Consider the following 14,433-nt stretch of genomic DNA (forward strand, 5'->3'; position numbering starts at 1 on the left):
TATTATTATTATTATTATTATTATTATTATTATTATTATTATTATTATAATTATTATTATTAAATAAAATATAATTATGCCATGTTGTTGACTTAAATTGAGTACTTTTTTTTTTTTTTTGAGTTTTTGATTTTTTTAGAAAATCAGAAAATCTACATGTAAAATGATTTTATCCAATATGTTTTACTAAACAATAAATATTATTTTACAATTCTCTGTTAGAGCCACTTGTTATCAGTTGTGTTCATAATTTTATCATCTTAATTAATTTTACAATTTTTACTATATATTTTTATCATTTAGTTATGATGAGAATAATTTCCTAGTGTATTTTTAAATGTTTAAGAATTAAATTATTAAAATGTATGTATAAATAATAAAAAATAACAATTAAACTTTTGATATTTTCCATTTTCTCCATTGATTTTAAATTCATGGATTCCATCATATTTTGATTATTTTGGTTGTTTAAGGTTATCGCCAGTTTTTTTATTCATCATTAAAGGTTAAAAATATCTCAATTCAAAGAAAATTAATAATTTCTTTTAAACCTAATAATTATGATTAGTATTAAAAAAAAAAAAAAAATAATATTTCAGAATTTATGTGAATTGCCTTGTATTATAACTACTGTTTTGAAATAACTAAACACAGTTAACGCTCAGGAACTAAACATGAATATCGGCAAATAAAATACACCAAAATATATCTATACGTTTCAGAATATTCTTTATTTTATCTTTAATTTTGTGTGGTAAAAAATAAATTAACATAATACTTGACACTGTTCTCTAAAAAATAAAAATGTAATGTTATCTGTTAAAAACAATTTATATACTTTAAAATAATATCTTTTTGTTAAAATTCACTAGATTATGATGTACAAATTGATTGAAATAATAAATAACAATTGTATACAGTGCACAATACATTTAATAAATAAAATTAAAAAAAAATAAGTATTTATAGTAAAATTTAATAAGAATCACTGACAAAATTTGTATGGACCATCAGTCCTCATGGAAATGGTAAAAATACATAATCCTTATTACCAGATCACTTTTTGGAAATTCGACTTAGATAAATTATGTATGATAATTCTTCTTGGTATGATTATTTATATTTATCTACTACTTACAGATCTATATTCGCTATTCAAATGCTAAATACATTAATAATTATAATTAATAATTTTCCGATTAATGTAATTATATTCTTCAAATTACCTTTATAAGTTTGTGAATGTACACAACCATTTCGGAGTCTCTTTGAAACTCGGAATTCTCCAGTGCTTTCAAAACTTTATCACGGTGTAATTTTGTCATTACGTGTAACACAGTTTTGCATGTTTTCAGCGGAACATCCGACTGTTGATTTTTCCAATATGTTAAATCAAACATCTAATAATAAAAAAAGAAATAATACTAGTTAGCAAATGCTGATGATACTATGTTGTGAAAAAAAAGCTATTCATTATATTACTTACATTCAAGAATTTATGTACACGTGCTAACACTGGTTCACATCTTAATTCATTGCCCCATCGAGGGAAGTCTTTTACAATCTTCCATACACATTTCATTAGCAATTCTTTATGACTTGCTGTAGAGTTTTGTGGATATTTAACTGTGTCGTAGAGCATGGACAAGAGAGCACTGATAATCAATCATATTTTACTTTAATATTATGTTATATATTTTGATTTAATACTTAATGCAACTAAAGCTATTTATTCTATAAAGACATAATTTGGTGTCTAATGCTCTTTTGGAATATACATTTTCAGCACTAATAACAGTAAATATTATTATTATTATTTTAACCCTTATAAACCAAATATAAAATACTATAGTATTAATTAATATTATTAGTTACACATTTTAATGTTATACGCCATTTTGACAAATTATACACACTTATGAAAAGAATGGTTTTAATAACTCCTACATACCATATGATTGTAGTACGAGAAGATCTTTCCAAGATACACATAATGATACTGTTGGCGAATCGTCCAAACTGTTGTGTGCTGGAATTATTCTCTAGACTGGTTACACTCAGTATAAACAATAACTTTGTAAGCAAATCGCATAAAATTTGTTCATTCAAAGCTCCTATGAACTCTTGATACTTGCAAAGCTAAAAAAAATTTAGAATGGTATTTATCATTAGTTAACAAATGTTTATGTACAAGTTCCAAAACAATATTAATATTAATTTAGTCTGATGACTAAATTTAAGAGTTTAATGCTATTTTTAGTACAGTTTATATAAACATATTACCACCTAATGTTAATTACTTGAGTTGTGGAAATAGGCAAAATAAAACGTATTTGTTTACAAATGTAGTTTTTTCATTTTGTTATACTTACATTGAAACACAAATTGAACACATTTTTATAACAGATAGTGGTTACAATGCCATTAGATTCAAATAAAATATCAATTTGATTAATGATTGCATAAAAAAGCAATGATAATTTTCCTTCATTTAAAAACCTTGATCTTGCCTACAACAAATAAAATATAGAATTTTAATTTATCCGTAGAAATCATACTTGTAAATAATTATTGAAATTAATCGTACATTGGAACTCAAAAGCATTTCATCGAGTTTTGTTAGTGCTGTGTTTGAAGTTTCTATATTTTGTGATGTTACTTGATTAATTAACTGCTGAACTGGATCGAAAGATTTTGTTGCATTAATGGGACGTTTTGATATGGCTTTAGTACTGTACGGGTTTACATTTAAACATGGTTTGGTTGTCGGCATATTTTCCAATAATCTAATGAATAAATAAAATACTCCAATAGGTACCTACTGAAATAAAATAATAAAATAACACACTTTGTTTGATCTTGAGTCATTTTTCCAAAATTGATTTTATTATCCTCTGTAGGCCAATTGTAAGGTAATAATACTAATTGTGGTTTTGTTATTACTTCTGCTTCCAAGTCTACCATAAATTTCTCGTCTAATGTAAAACGAGTTGCTTGAGGAGATTTATGACCAACTTCACTTTTCGATCTGCTTATAATAAAATATAAAATTAATAAAGTATAAAATAAAATAATATTCAAATACACAATAATAGATCTTTAGTTCACTAAAATGTTACCATCACTATCTTAGTTCATTAAAAATTATCACTAGGTTGTTCAGTCGTAATTTTTCTATTTAGACTATTCTTGTTAATACCATTATTAATGTTTTGGTTTTAATTATAAATAATATCACACACAATTAATAGACAGACATATTTTTTTATTATATATATATATTGTTAATAGAACTGAATATAGTCAACTTCAATTAGTATGAACAATTAAAAATCATTTAAATAAAATATGACTGAAATAACTTTCATTACCTAAATCCCTTATCTACCAAATTTTCATCGGTATTTTCTGTTCTATCAGACTGATAAGTTTCTAATTCACAATTTGAATCATTAGAGGATTTTTGAGGACTATCTTCATGACTGGATTCCTGTGAAACAATACTCATCTCATGATGTTCTTCGTCAGCAGAAATATATTCATCATCATCATCATCAATGGCATTCTTTACATCAGGTATATCTTGAACAGGAGGTTCAACCGTTTTCATGGTTGGCTGAATGGTGGCTACAGGCACAATTCGATTTTTTGAAGCTCTTTTTAATCGTTCTTTCAAAAGACCCATATCCTTTGGAGGTATCTGTAATAGTATATTATCTATAGTATAAAATATATTTTGAAAAATATAAATAATATTAAATATTAGCAAAGCCTTAAGTACAACTTTACACAATAATACGTGTATTCTTACGCTGTTAACAAATTTTAATAGAGCTTCTCCGTGCACAAAGAATGCAGCAACAAAAAAATTTAATGCTGCTGTACGAACACCGTTATCTCTGTCTCCAATACTTTTCGCAATTTCTTTACATGCTACCGCAATACTAGGTTGACAAATTGATGTACCATAATCATCTACCATGTTAGTTAAATGATCCAAACATTCTATAATTAAACAACTATACAATTATTTACATATAAAATAAATTTATTTTAAATATTCACATAACATATATTATACATATACACTTACATCTTCTAATAATATCATGAATTACAATCATGTAAAACACTATACAAATTTAAATTTCTTAAACTTATCATCATTAAATAATAATGAACAAAATAATAAACGTTTTTAATTGTTCGGTTTCTATACTTTTTTATTAATTTAGGAAAAATGTCTAAATTTTTATAGTTCGACAACTATTACTAATTTTTTACAAGATATTTATAAATTATTTTAACTGACCTGAACGCTGTCTTGAGTTTTTTGATTTTACTCCATCCATAATATACTGAAACAATTTTGCATTTGGATATATGAATGCAATTTGTCTTAATATGGCTCGTACGTTATTTCTCACTGTATCCTTTGAATCACCCATCTAAACAGTGTCAATAAAATCAATCTTTTGAAAAAATACAACATTTGATAATAATAAAATAGAATGGTTTTTACTTACTTTTGTAACCAAGTATGGGACAAAACTTGAAGCTTCAGTATCGTGAAGAATATATTTTTTTACAATAAGAATATCAAATATGCGTTGCAAGTATTCTAGGCCTTTCAAAAGTACTGATGGATTAGTATCGAAAAATCTTAAGCTCAACCATTTCAATATCAAGTCAAGATTACTGATTAAAGCTAAATTATTATCATCTACTCTTGTCAAATCCTAATTACAAAACCAGAAATAAATTCAGTAAGTTAGACTAATTTTAATAACTATATTTAAAATAAAATTCATTTTTTAGTACCTCTGAAAGCAAACTAATGGCTTTGAGATGATATTTGAATTCTGAATGAAACATATTTGTAATAACATGCTTATTAACACCAGCTGTTAACATTTGATCTTTAAGTTGCTCAACAAATTCGTTTCGAGGTGAAGTAAAATTCCATTTCAAAGACTATTGAGAAATTGGAAAAATTTATATTTTATTATTCAGTAACAATAATGAGTTAAGAGTTGAGTTGTGATAACTTGAATATAGAGATAGATTAAAAATATGTTGAATTTTCGAACAGTTTTCAGTTGTGTAATAAATTTTAATATTAAATAATAAATAATATTAAGGAAAATATTTTTAATTGATTAAATAATATTAAGGATGAATGTGAAACCATATGTGTTCACTGGTCAATAAACAATACAAGAAAATTTGTCCAAATCAATTTTTTTTTGCATTGTAACCATTTCGTTTAAAAAAATTATGTAATTATCTTAAATTTTAGTTAAAACAAATATTATCTATAGAAATAAATACCTTTAATTTATGTTCATCAATATCACGTTGATGCTTTAAATTATTATGTTGAAACAACGGTATATTTTCATCTTCTTCTTTCTTTTTATCAATAGCAGTATTTACTTGCGGAATACCATTTTCCTGGATGAATATAAAAATGATGTACTCCATTAAAGTTGTAAAAAATCGAAGAAATTAATTAAATATTGTTTACTTTAGTATTAGCTTTTGAAATAATCTTTGGTCCTTTTGATTTTATAGAACCTGCATGACCATTCGATTTTACAACTTTATGGTTTTCAATTATTGGTGAAGCTGGTAAGTTAGGTCTTATTTCATCTAATTTTTCTCTGCAAAACTTGACTGACATGGAGGACTGTAAAAATATTAATATTTAAAATAAAATATATCATTAAAATATAAAAATAACACCTTTAATTTTTCACAATCCTGATACATAGTAAGATAACCAATATTCTTCATAAACCCAATTATAGCTGATTCAGCATTATTACGAACACTTCCATTTCTATCTTCAAGATTTGAGTAAAGAACTGGTAGCAAACATTTTAAATCATCAGCTGGAATTGTCCTAGGAGAAACTAGGTATCCAAATAATACAACATTAAAAACTTAAACTGTTAAATATTATCAAGCAATTTAAGTCTTACTAAGAGGTAGTTTTTCTGCAAGCCACATCCATAACTCTGATCGTAGTGTAACGGAATTATTTTTCAATGCTTCTAAAAGTATATCACTTCCAAAAAATTCTCGATAACCACATACATCTGCCCAAGTATTCATACATTGGCGAGCACTTTGACATTTAAATGTCTAAAATATTTTCAATATATTAATTTAAATATAGTTAAACATTTTTTAGAATAATATTCATGTATAAATATATTTTATTGTACCTTTGGATCACCTAATGCGGTTAACACACCAGGTAAATATAGTTTTATATAACTTTTAAAAGATGATCCCATAGCTATTGATATTAATTCCAACAAATTAATTGTATTCGAACTAAGGCGAGCGTTTGAATCACTTATCCTAGTAAGTAAATTATAATACAAATGTATAGTAAACAAATACTAAAATATGAATTATTTGTACCTCTCTTTCAGAGCTTCTCTAGCTCCACCCAAATCGCTAGTAATAAATTTGGCCTCAGCAATTATATTTTGAAATTTGGTTAAAGCATTAGAACGAACCTGTTGTAAAATTAATTAAAAATTGTATTTTATATATTTATGTATTTTGTTCCATTACTTTCCAATCTCTGTCTAAAAATTCGTTAATCAATGCATCAGTTATATAAGGAGTTATATCTTTTCTTGGTACAATGTCTTGTATATTAATTTTATTAACTGGTTCATCATCGCTGGACATTTCTAAATTTTCAGTAGATCCTTTTGTTTTATTTCCACGGATCGGTTTGGGAGGAACTTTTCCTTGATGCTGTTGAATACAAACATACAACTATGAGCATATCATACACCCTCCTCTTAATGAATTTTGTATAAATTTAGTAAATTATTGATAAAAATATAAAAGCATTTTTATAATTTTTAAAAAATGTCCCATAATAGGTAGTTCCAATGCAAAATTATTTAAAAAAATCGTTTAACACTCATGTCATTCAAATATAATTTTAAATGAAAAATCAAATTTTTAAACGATATACTGGCCATTATATTGTTATTTATTTAATATTTTCTAGCATAAATATGTAACATTTAAAATCATACTTAAAAAATATTAGTTTTTTATTAAAATATCAACATCCAATTAAAGAATATTCATATTGTATGTAAGTTTGATTTCTAAATTATGACTTAAATTTGAATGGAATAAATAAATGTGAAGCAATTTTTTTTCTATTTATAATATTTTTTAATGATATATTACAATATCATAATACCTTTTCAAATTCTGCAGTTATTTGTTGTACTAAAATTGGTTTTTCGTTTTCAAAAAATAACATTAACTGAGATCCCATGTAGAGATATAAAACACCCAGAACAGAGATAGCAGCAATTCTAACTAGTGAGTTAGAAGCACTCACAGCTTTTTTGATATGTTGTATTAATGATTTAGGTTCTATACTAAAACACGAACATATTGAATTATTTTATAACACTGATGGACACAATAAATCTATTAAACACAATTTTTATAAAATAAATATGTCTAATATAAATATCATTACAAATATAAGACTGGCTGCATATAACATTTTCTTATTTGTTATTTAATTATATGTACTACTAAATAAAGTTAAGTTAATAATTTTAAATAATAAACTAACATAAATCCAAACTCTAAGATAGCACCTGAAACCCAATTCAAGGCATCAACCTGGACTTTTGGAATCTTCTGTTCAGTGAATGCATACATTAACACTGTATTAGAGATCAAATCTAGTCTAGTGACTTCAGCAAGAGCAGTTAATATTTGACATGCTAAATTATTATTTTTACTATCACCCAACAGGGAAGCAACGTCTTGAATACAGCAATCCATGTAACAACTATAGATATTTAATAATGAGAAAAAATAAATAAAAGATTTTGTAACCCTAGAATAAATACCTGGAAATAGGAAATTTTTCAATAATTTTTTTTAAACACTCAAGTCTCAAATGTTGTGTTTGTACATTATTATCTCTAATACCAGGTTTTTTGTTTAATAGTTTTATTAATACTTGACCACTAATGGCAGCTGAATCCATTTGATCAACTATCTACAATTATTGAAATAATTATTGTATACCTATATAATATATATAAAATGAAAAATAAAGTCCCTGGCAAATTGACATACCTCAGAAAATGCTTGAACATTTAATAAACGAGTTTTCCAATTTGTATCAATCATACCATTTAATATTTCAGGAGAACAGAATGTTAAAGCTAAATTTTCCAATTCATCGTCACCAATTTCTCTACTAAAATTAGTCGTAGTACAACCTTTTAATGGAAACCCTTTACGGCCATCTGCGATGCATATTATATATTAATAATAATCAAATTTGAAATACATTAAATGTAAAGTTCAATATATATACCCGATGCACCCGTAGGTTTTTTGAATTTACTTTTATTAGCAATAGTTTTTCTAGAAACATTTATAGTGGTATGATTTTTTTTAACAACTGCATTTTTATTAGTTGCTGGTACTTTTTTTTCTACATTACTCGGTAAAATACTAACAGGTTTTGTTTCCGGTTTTATCTCACTTAACGGTTTGGAAGTAATAACTGCATTATCTGCTGCTTCTTTAATCTAAAAATAACATTTATTAATAAACTTATAACGTGTATCAGTAGACTAATTTTGATTATATAAAATACCTTTGCAAGTTTTATTGCATCAACACTGGTCAACAATGAAATAATATTTTTTTCTGATACAACCTTCCAAGCAATACCAAGTGCTTCAGCTGAATTATCTCGAACAATTGGATCTTAAGAATAAAATTAATATCAATCAAAATCGAAACTTCAAAAATCTTTATAATAAAATAATATTTATATTTAAAGAAACTAATTAATTATAGTGATCAAAAAAACCTTATGCAATATGTTTACATGTTGTATAATAATAACACACAACAGTAACATAATTAATTAACTGTAAATATTGTTAATTTACCTAATCTATGAAAAATATAAAACTGATCCATAAAATTTGTCTTAAAATATTAAGTTATACAAATTAAAATTAATTACAAATAAAAAATTACCAGATTCAGTTAATGTTTTTATTAGCTTTGTAGTAAAAATGTTCAACATTTTTTTATTTAAATCTGTTGATGTACATTTTTTAAAGCATCGAGCTAAAAATGAAACTGATTCAGCTCTAATGGTTGGATTCTTGTTATCTAGTGCTTTTAAAATATCTTCATGAATAGATTCAAGTGTTATCTGGAATAGTTAAGAATGATTAAGTTGATATTAAATAAATAATAAATAATTCATATTTTATTTACATTTAAATAAATTGCATCAACGGCATTACGTAGGGCCAAAACCACAATTTGTTTTTTTTCCTTAAATTTCTCTAATAAAATTGGTATGCAAGCAGAAGCATGAACTTCAAATTGTTTTTTTAATCCATTAGCTACCATTGTCAAACATTTGATAGCAATACTAACTATTACTACATTTGTATCTTTTGTAATTATCTATTAAGAAATAAAATTATGAATATATTTTTAAATAATTTGATTTACTTTCAAAAAATCTGAATATATTTTAAAATTAAAAACTTAAAATATAACTTCTTACGGTCTTTAAAGCTCTCACTAAATCTCTATAATCTCCATTTTCTAATTTTAGAGAATTAGCTAATATTCCTTCAAGTTTATCAATACCTTCTTTGCGTTCTTGCCATTTTTTAGATTCAAGCTTTTCATAAAAATTATTATCAAGCTGGCAAAGTATGTTGATTGGATCAATATGATCTTCAGGATCATAAATATCTTCAATACTTTTATCCAACATCACGTCTATCATATAATAAATTTTATTAATTTAAATTAGAAACGGTTAGTTTGTATATTTACTTCCATTAGCAGCTTCTATTTTTTCCATTTTAGCAGCTTGTTTTTTATGAGAAAGCAAGAAACGTGTTGGTTGACGTTTATGATCACATTGTTTTTCAAATTCTACTTTTAATTCTTGAATCTAATTAAAATATTTGTATTAAATATTTACTTGCAGTATGTGATTATTTATTTTTACTTGTGAGGGTTTTAAATTGGGTAAATTAACTTTAAGAGGGATAGGTCCAATCCATGAATATATTTCTATGGCTAACAATTTTGCTTCTTCTCTAACAGTTTTATCTCTATCTTCAAGAATGAATTGTAATTTTTTTAATAGTGGCTTAATATTCAATACATTTGATCCAAATTCCCTAAAGTAGTTATAAATATTCAAAATGAATGAGTCTTACAACTAATAACTTATTATAGTTTATATATACTGTAATATTAATTACATTTTTTTTAGTAGATTAACCATAAAATATAACTTTTTAGATTTACTTTATTGCTTGTGTAGCAGCTCTAATACAAGTTGAAATAATTTTAGGAAATTTATGATCCATTCCTTTTACTAGTTCTTCTATTACAACATCTTGTTTCTCAATTTCAATAAACATTAATGTAATTTTAATCGCTATATCTTTAGTTTTCACTTTTGGAGCTCCATAACATTTTGTTATCAATCCAACCATCATATCTCCAGCCGTTCTATAAAAAAAATGTAAATAAAATACAAAATTTTTTAAAATAAAGATAATACTCAGCCAACCGTCCAGCAATTGCAGCACTTTCTACAAAAACCAATGCTGCTTCTAGACCTTTTTCTTGAGCAATCGCATTACTATCAATAACAAATTTTTTTATAATTTCTGAAAATTTATCCCATTCAGGAGCTCTTTCATCTAATTGTCTAAATAATTTAATAGCTTCTTCATAACCATTTATTCTGGCTTTCCACGACTTAAAAAATAATAAACAAACAATATTTTGTTACAACTACAATATTATTATTAGAAAAAATTAAAAATGTATTGGGGCAGTATAGGTGTATAAAACTATAAATAATTTGATACATAAAAATACTAGTTACTCTTATAAGTATTCATCAATAACGTATTTTATTTGTCATTGGAAAGTAGGTATGTATATGCTGATTATGCATATAGTCAATCCTATAATAAATAATTTATATCAGTTCTCAGAAAAAAATTACTTGGTGAATACATTGGTTTTCAATGGACAATTTTGTGTAAGAAGTGTCTTCCATAATTGTAATTTCTGAATAAAATATAGAAAATAAAAAGAATCCAATAGATTTATTCCATAATGGTAGATGAATGTGCTGAAATAAAATGTATATTATAATTTGTTAATATTTTTAAAATTACCATTTTCAATTTTGAATTAATAGTTAAATTAATAGCAAAATAAACTTACTATTCTAAATAACTATATTAATGAACAGTTTTAAACCAATTAATTATACGAAATATTATTCCACTATTTACATCATACAGTTATAATCACAAAACTAAAAAAAATCCAAGAACTCTGTAAGAACTTGGTTGGTCACTAGGAATTCAAAAAAAAATAAAAAATAAATAATAAAATAGTTAAATAAAACTAATATTTGTAAATTATTATATAAATAAATAGTTTATATATAAAAATAAATAAATAAATGCTTAGTCTGGAATATTATATTTGTTATGTACGACCGGTTTCAAATTAATAATTCATCATCAAATATAGACTAAGTCAAAAAAATCGTGGTTCTTTTAAAATAAGATGAAACAAATATTGTTATTTTTTTTATTGTAAGTTTCTTGAAGTTCCAAAAATTATGCGTAGTGGCTAAAGGGCTTCAAAATTAAAATGTTTAATAAAATTTAATGCTTCATTGGTAAAATACATTTTTATTCATGCAACTTCTCTAGTTTCAATACCATAGTCGTGACTTGTTATCTGATTTCTCTACACAAAATAAAAACGTGAACTATAGTCCTAATATCATATAGTGTACAAGAAAATCATAATATGATACTGCTACGTCAATAGGTCATTTATGAATAACTCTGCCTAGTGACATAGCCAGAAATATATTTTGAGGGGTTTTAAATTTTTAATTATCTTCTACATATATAATTATACTTTTTAATTTTAATAAGTCGGTTAAACATAAGTTAAAATATAAAATGTGTTATTATTTAGTTTATTGAAACTGTAATAACTGTTTAATGATAACATGACACAAAATTTTACATATATATTTATGTTTTAAAATGATTGTAAATTTTTAAAATAGGAAAGACATTTCGGAGGGAAGGTTATGGCCCGTTAACCCTCCCACTGGCTACACCACTATTACCGTCAAAATTACAATTTTTGAGCATTAAAAAATTAAATAACGAATTTATAAAAATATCACGATCACTTTTAAAATGTATTTAAAATATATAACAAATCAGCCATTTTTACTCGTCAACTTTTTCTTAAAATAAATAATTAATAATATAATAAAAATTGTATTACATCATATTATTATTACATTATTAATATAACTGTATATATTTCTAGTAAACTATTTCTTTTTTTCTATACTCAATAATATATGGGTGGACTATAGAATCATATGAAACACAGGGTCATATTTAGACCTTGATGAGAAGGAAAATGAACTATCATTAAAAATAATTCAAATTGGTCAGTATTAATGACTAAAGTACTATCGACCAGTGATCACTGATCAGAAAGCGATATTTATAAATACAATTTTAATTAAAGTTGAGCAAGCCTGGTATCATTAGCCTGATATCAATCGTATTTCCATATATTTAATGTCAACCGGGGTTAAACACATAACAATCATGTACATACATGTGAAAATCACCAATCCTGCAGTGAGTATCACGATAGATCTTTAATCGTGATGAGTACTCATTTATCAGTTATCAATGACGTGATACAAGTTACGAGTATGTATAATACGATTGTACAAGTATGCTATATTAACACATTTATAAACACCTTATTCTCCCCTTTACTCAATAAATCTTGGCTACATTAATTGTCTGCGGTAATAGTTGAATAGTGAGTTTAGCCATTGTGTGAGTAGCAGAAATCAGTAAGGGAGGAATATTGATGATTTTCGAAAACCTATATTACACAAAAATTGATGAATATGTAAACTATTACCAATTGTATTTATTATTTTTATGTATTCAATGCAAGGTTTATTAATTATAAATTATTTTATATTTTTATTTATAATCCATACACTTTGTATACAACGCACTATATACAAAAAAAAAATAAAAAAATAGTACGTTGAATAAAAATTTTAATAAAATTTACAAGTAAACATATATAAAGTAATGACATTCAAGAACGGTTCGAGTATATTTAATATTATTATTATTATTATTATTACATATATTATTACTACGCAAAAGTTTTTAAAAACTTAATAAGTTTCGGAATCATTAAAATTTCCTTTACTCGTGACAAAGATAAACAAAAATATTCCAAAATCATCTGTAGGTAATTTTTTTTTTTGTCTGATAACGGTTTGGATCATAAATGTGTAACTTGTAAAGTTTTGAACTACTTACCAACTGAGAAGCAAAACTATGGTCTGTAAGTATATAATCAGGGTCAGTTTAATTCATATTATTTAAAATTATAATTATTTACATTGTGAAGTCGTAAATCGATAGTTATTAAAATTCATGAATCATAAAATCAGCGTTTAAGATAAAATAACACACTAAATGTACGTTGTTTAAATAACTATTACACGTGAAATATTTGAGGTTTAAACGTTACATAACCGCACAGAATTTGTAACAATTTTTAAAAATATGAAATTAAGACTTACCACCTCAAGCAGCTGTGAGCACCACGATTAAACATAGATATTATATATCTTCAATTATAGTTAGCACATATATTTTTATTCATTCGTGGGTTATTTAGTATCAACAAAACAAGATTTAAAAGTAGTTTGATATCTAGTTATCTGAATCCGTGAAGACATCGCCAATGAAATAAACTACAATAACGCAATGTACTGCCAGCGATAACGAAAATATTTCCCAATCAGTCTAAAATTATTTAATTTATATATAAATTAAATATGGATTATATTATTTATATATTCCAAGTTAGTATCTACGTTTTTGCATTGATTCTAAAAATTTTCAAAATCAACAGTTCTCATTGAATTACAATTAATTGCTAAAAGTTAATTAATTATACTTGTAATCTATAATTAATACAAAATCGTTTCCAATGTTCGAAGATCAAACATTTTTGTTATGCCTACTCCACATTACATCGTCTCAATATTATATTTTTGTGAATTTAGTTCTGATTTAGTTTTAATATATAAATTAGGTAAACTAAACAATTAAAATTCACTTATTAATTAATATTTTATCGAATTTGTTAATGTAATGTTTTATTCAAATAAAGTGTACTTATTTTATTAATTAATTATATACAGAAACGTATTTAGGGAGAAGGGGTCTCAAATACGACTATCAGGCACCAGAAAACCTCTTTTAA

The 14,433-nt window shown here is 24.8% G+C and overlaps 1 protein-coding gene across 4 annotated transcripts; it reads right to left on the minus strand.

Annotated features, from left to right (window-relative positions):
• Positions 1-925: 925 nt before the first annotated feature.
• LOC112689664 (protein mini spindles-like) lies at positions 926-13,820 on the minus strand. 4 transcript variants are annotated; one of them, XM_025563485.1, is made up of 36 exons: positions 13,479-13,596; positions 12,895-13,023; positions 11,305-11,439; positions 11,081-11,209; positions 10,637-10,827; positions 10,369-10,575; positions 10,064-10,238; positions 9,886-10,006; positions 9,608-9,828; positions 9,310-9,504; positions 9,064-9,244; positions 8,672-8,784; positions 8,387-8,603; positions 8,143-8,315; positions 7,911-8,062; positions 7,628-7,849; positions 7,241-7,424; positions 6,589-6,777; positions 6,433-6,530; positions 6,231-6,369; positions 5,985-6,147; positions 5,746-5,915; positions 5,528-5,689; positions 5,332-5,454; positions 4,822-4,974; positions 4,527-4,739; positions 4,313-4,448; positions 3,812-4,005; positions 3,372-3,700; positions 2,849-3,028; positions 2,588-2,786; positions 2,373-2,510; positions 1,952-2,139; positions 1,487-1,655; positions 1,227-1,400; positions 926-1,162 (listed from the first exon to the last, which is right to left on the minus strand). In XM_025563485.1, the coding sequence occupies exons 4-36, from the start codon at positions 11,132-11,134 to the stop codon at positions 1,124-1,126; spliced, it is 5,562 nt and encodes a 1,853-aa protein (XP_025419270.1). In that variant the 5' UTR covers positions 11,135-11,209; positions 11,305-11,439; positions 12,895-13,023; positions 13,479-13,596; the 3' UTR covers positions 926-1,123. The 4 variants fall into 4 exon arrangements, with proteins under 4 accessions (XP_025419270.1, XP_025419271.1, XP_025419269.1 ...); XM_025563486.1 differs by lacking the exons at positions 12,895-13,023; positions 13,479-13,596 and adding an exon at positions 13,745-13,820; XM_025563484.1 differs by lacking the exon at positions 12,895-13,023.
• Between the last annotated feature and the right edge of the window lie 613 nt (positions 13,821-14,433).

Source organism: Sipha flava, unplaced genomic scaffold, assembly GCF_003268045.1.
Source record: "Sipha flava isolate LNK unplaced genomic scaffold, YSA_version1 45_pilon_pilon, whole genome shotgun sequence".
In the NCBI taxonomy this organism is placed as follows: domain Eukaryota; kingdom Metazoa; phylum Arthropoda; class Insecta; order Hemiptera; family Aphididae; genus Sipha; species Sipha flava.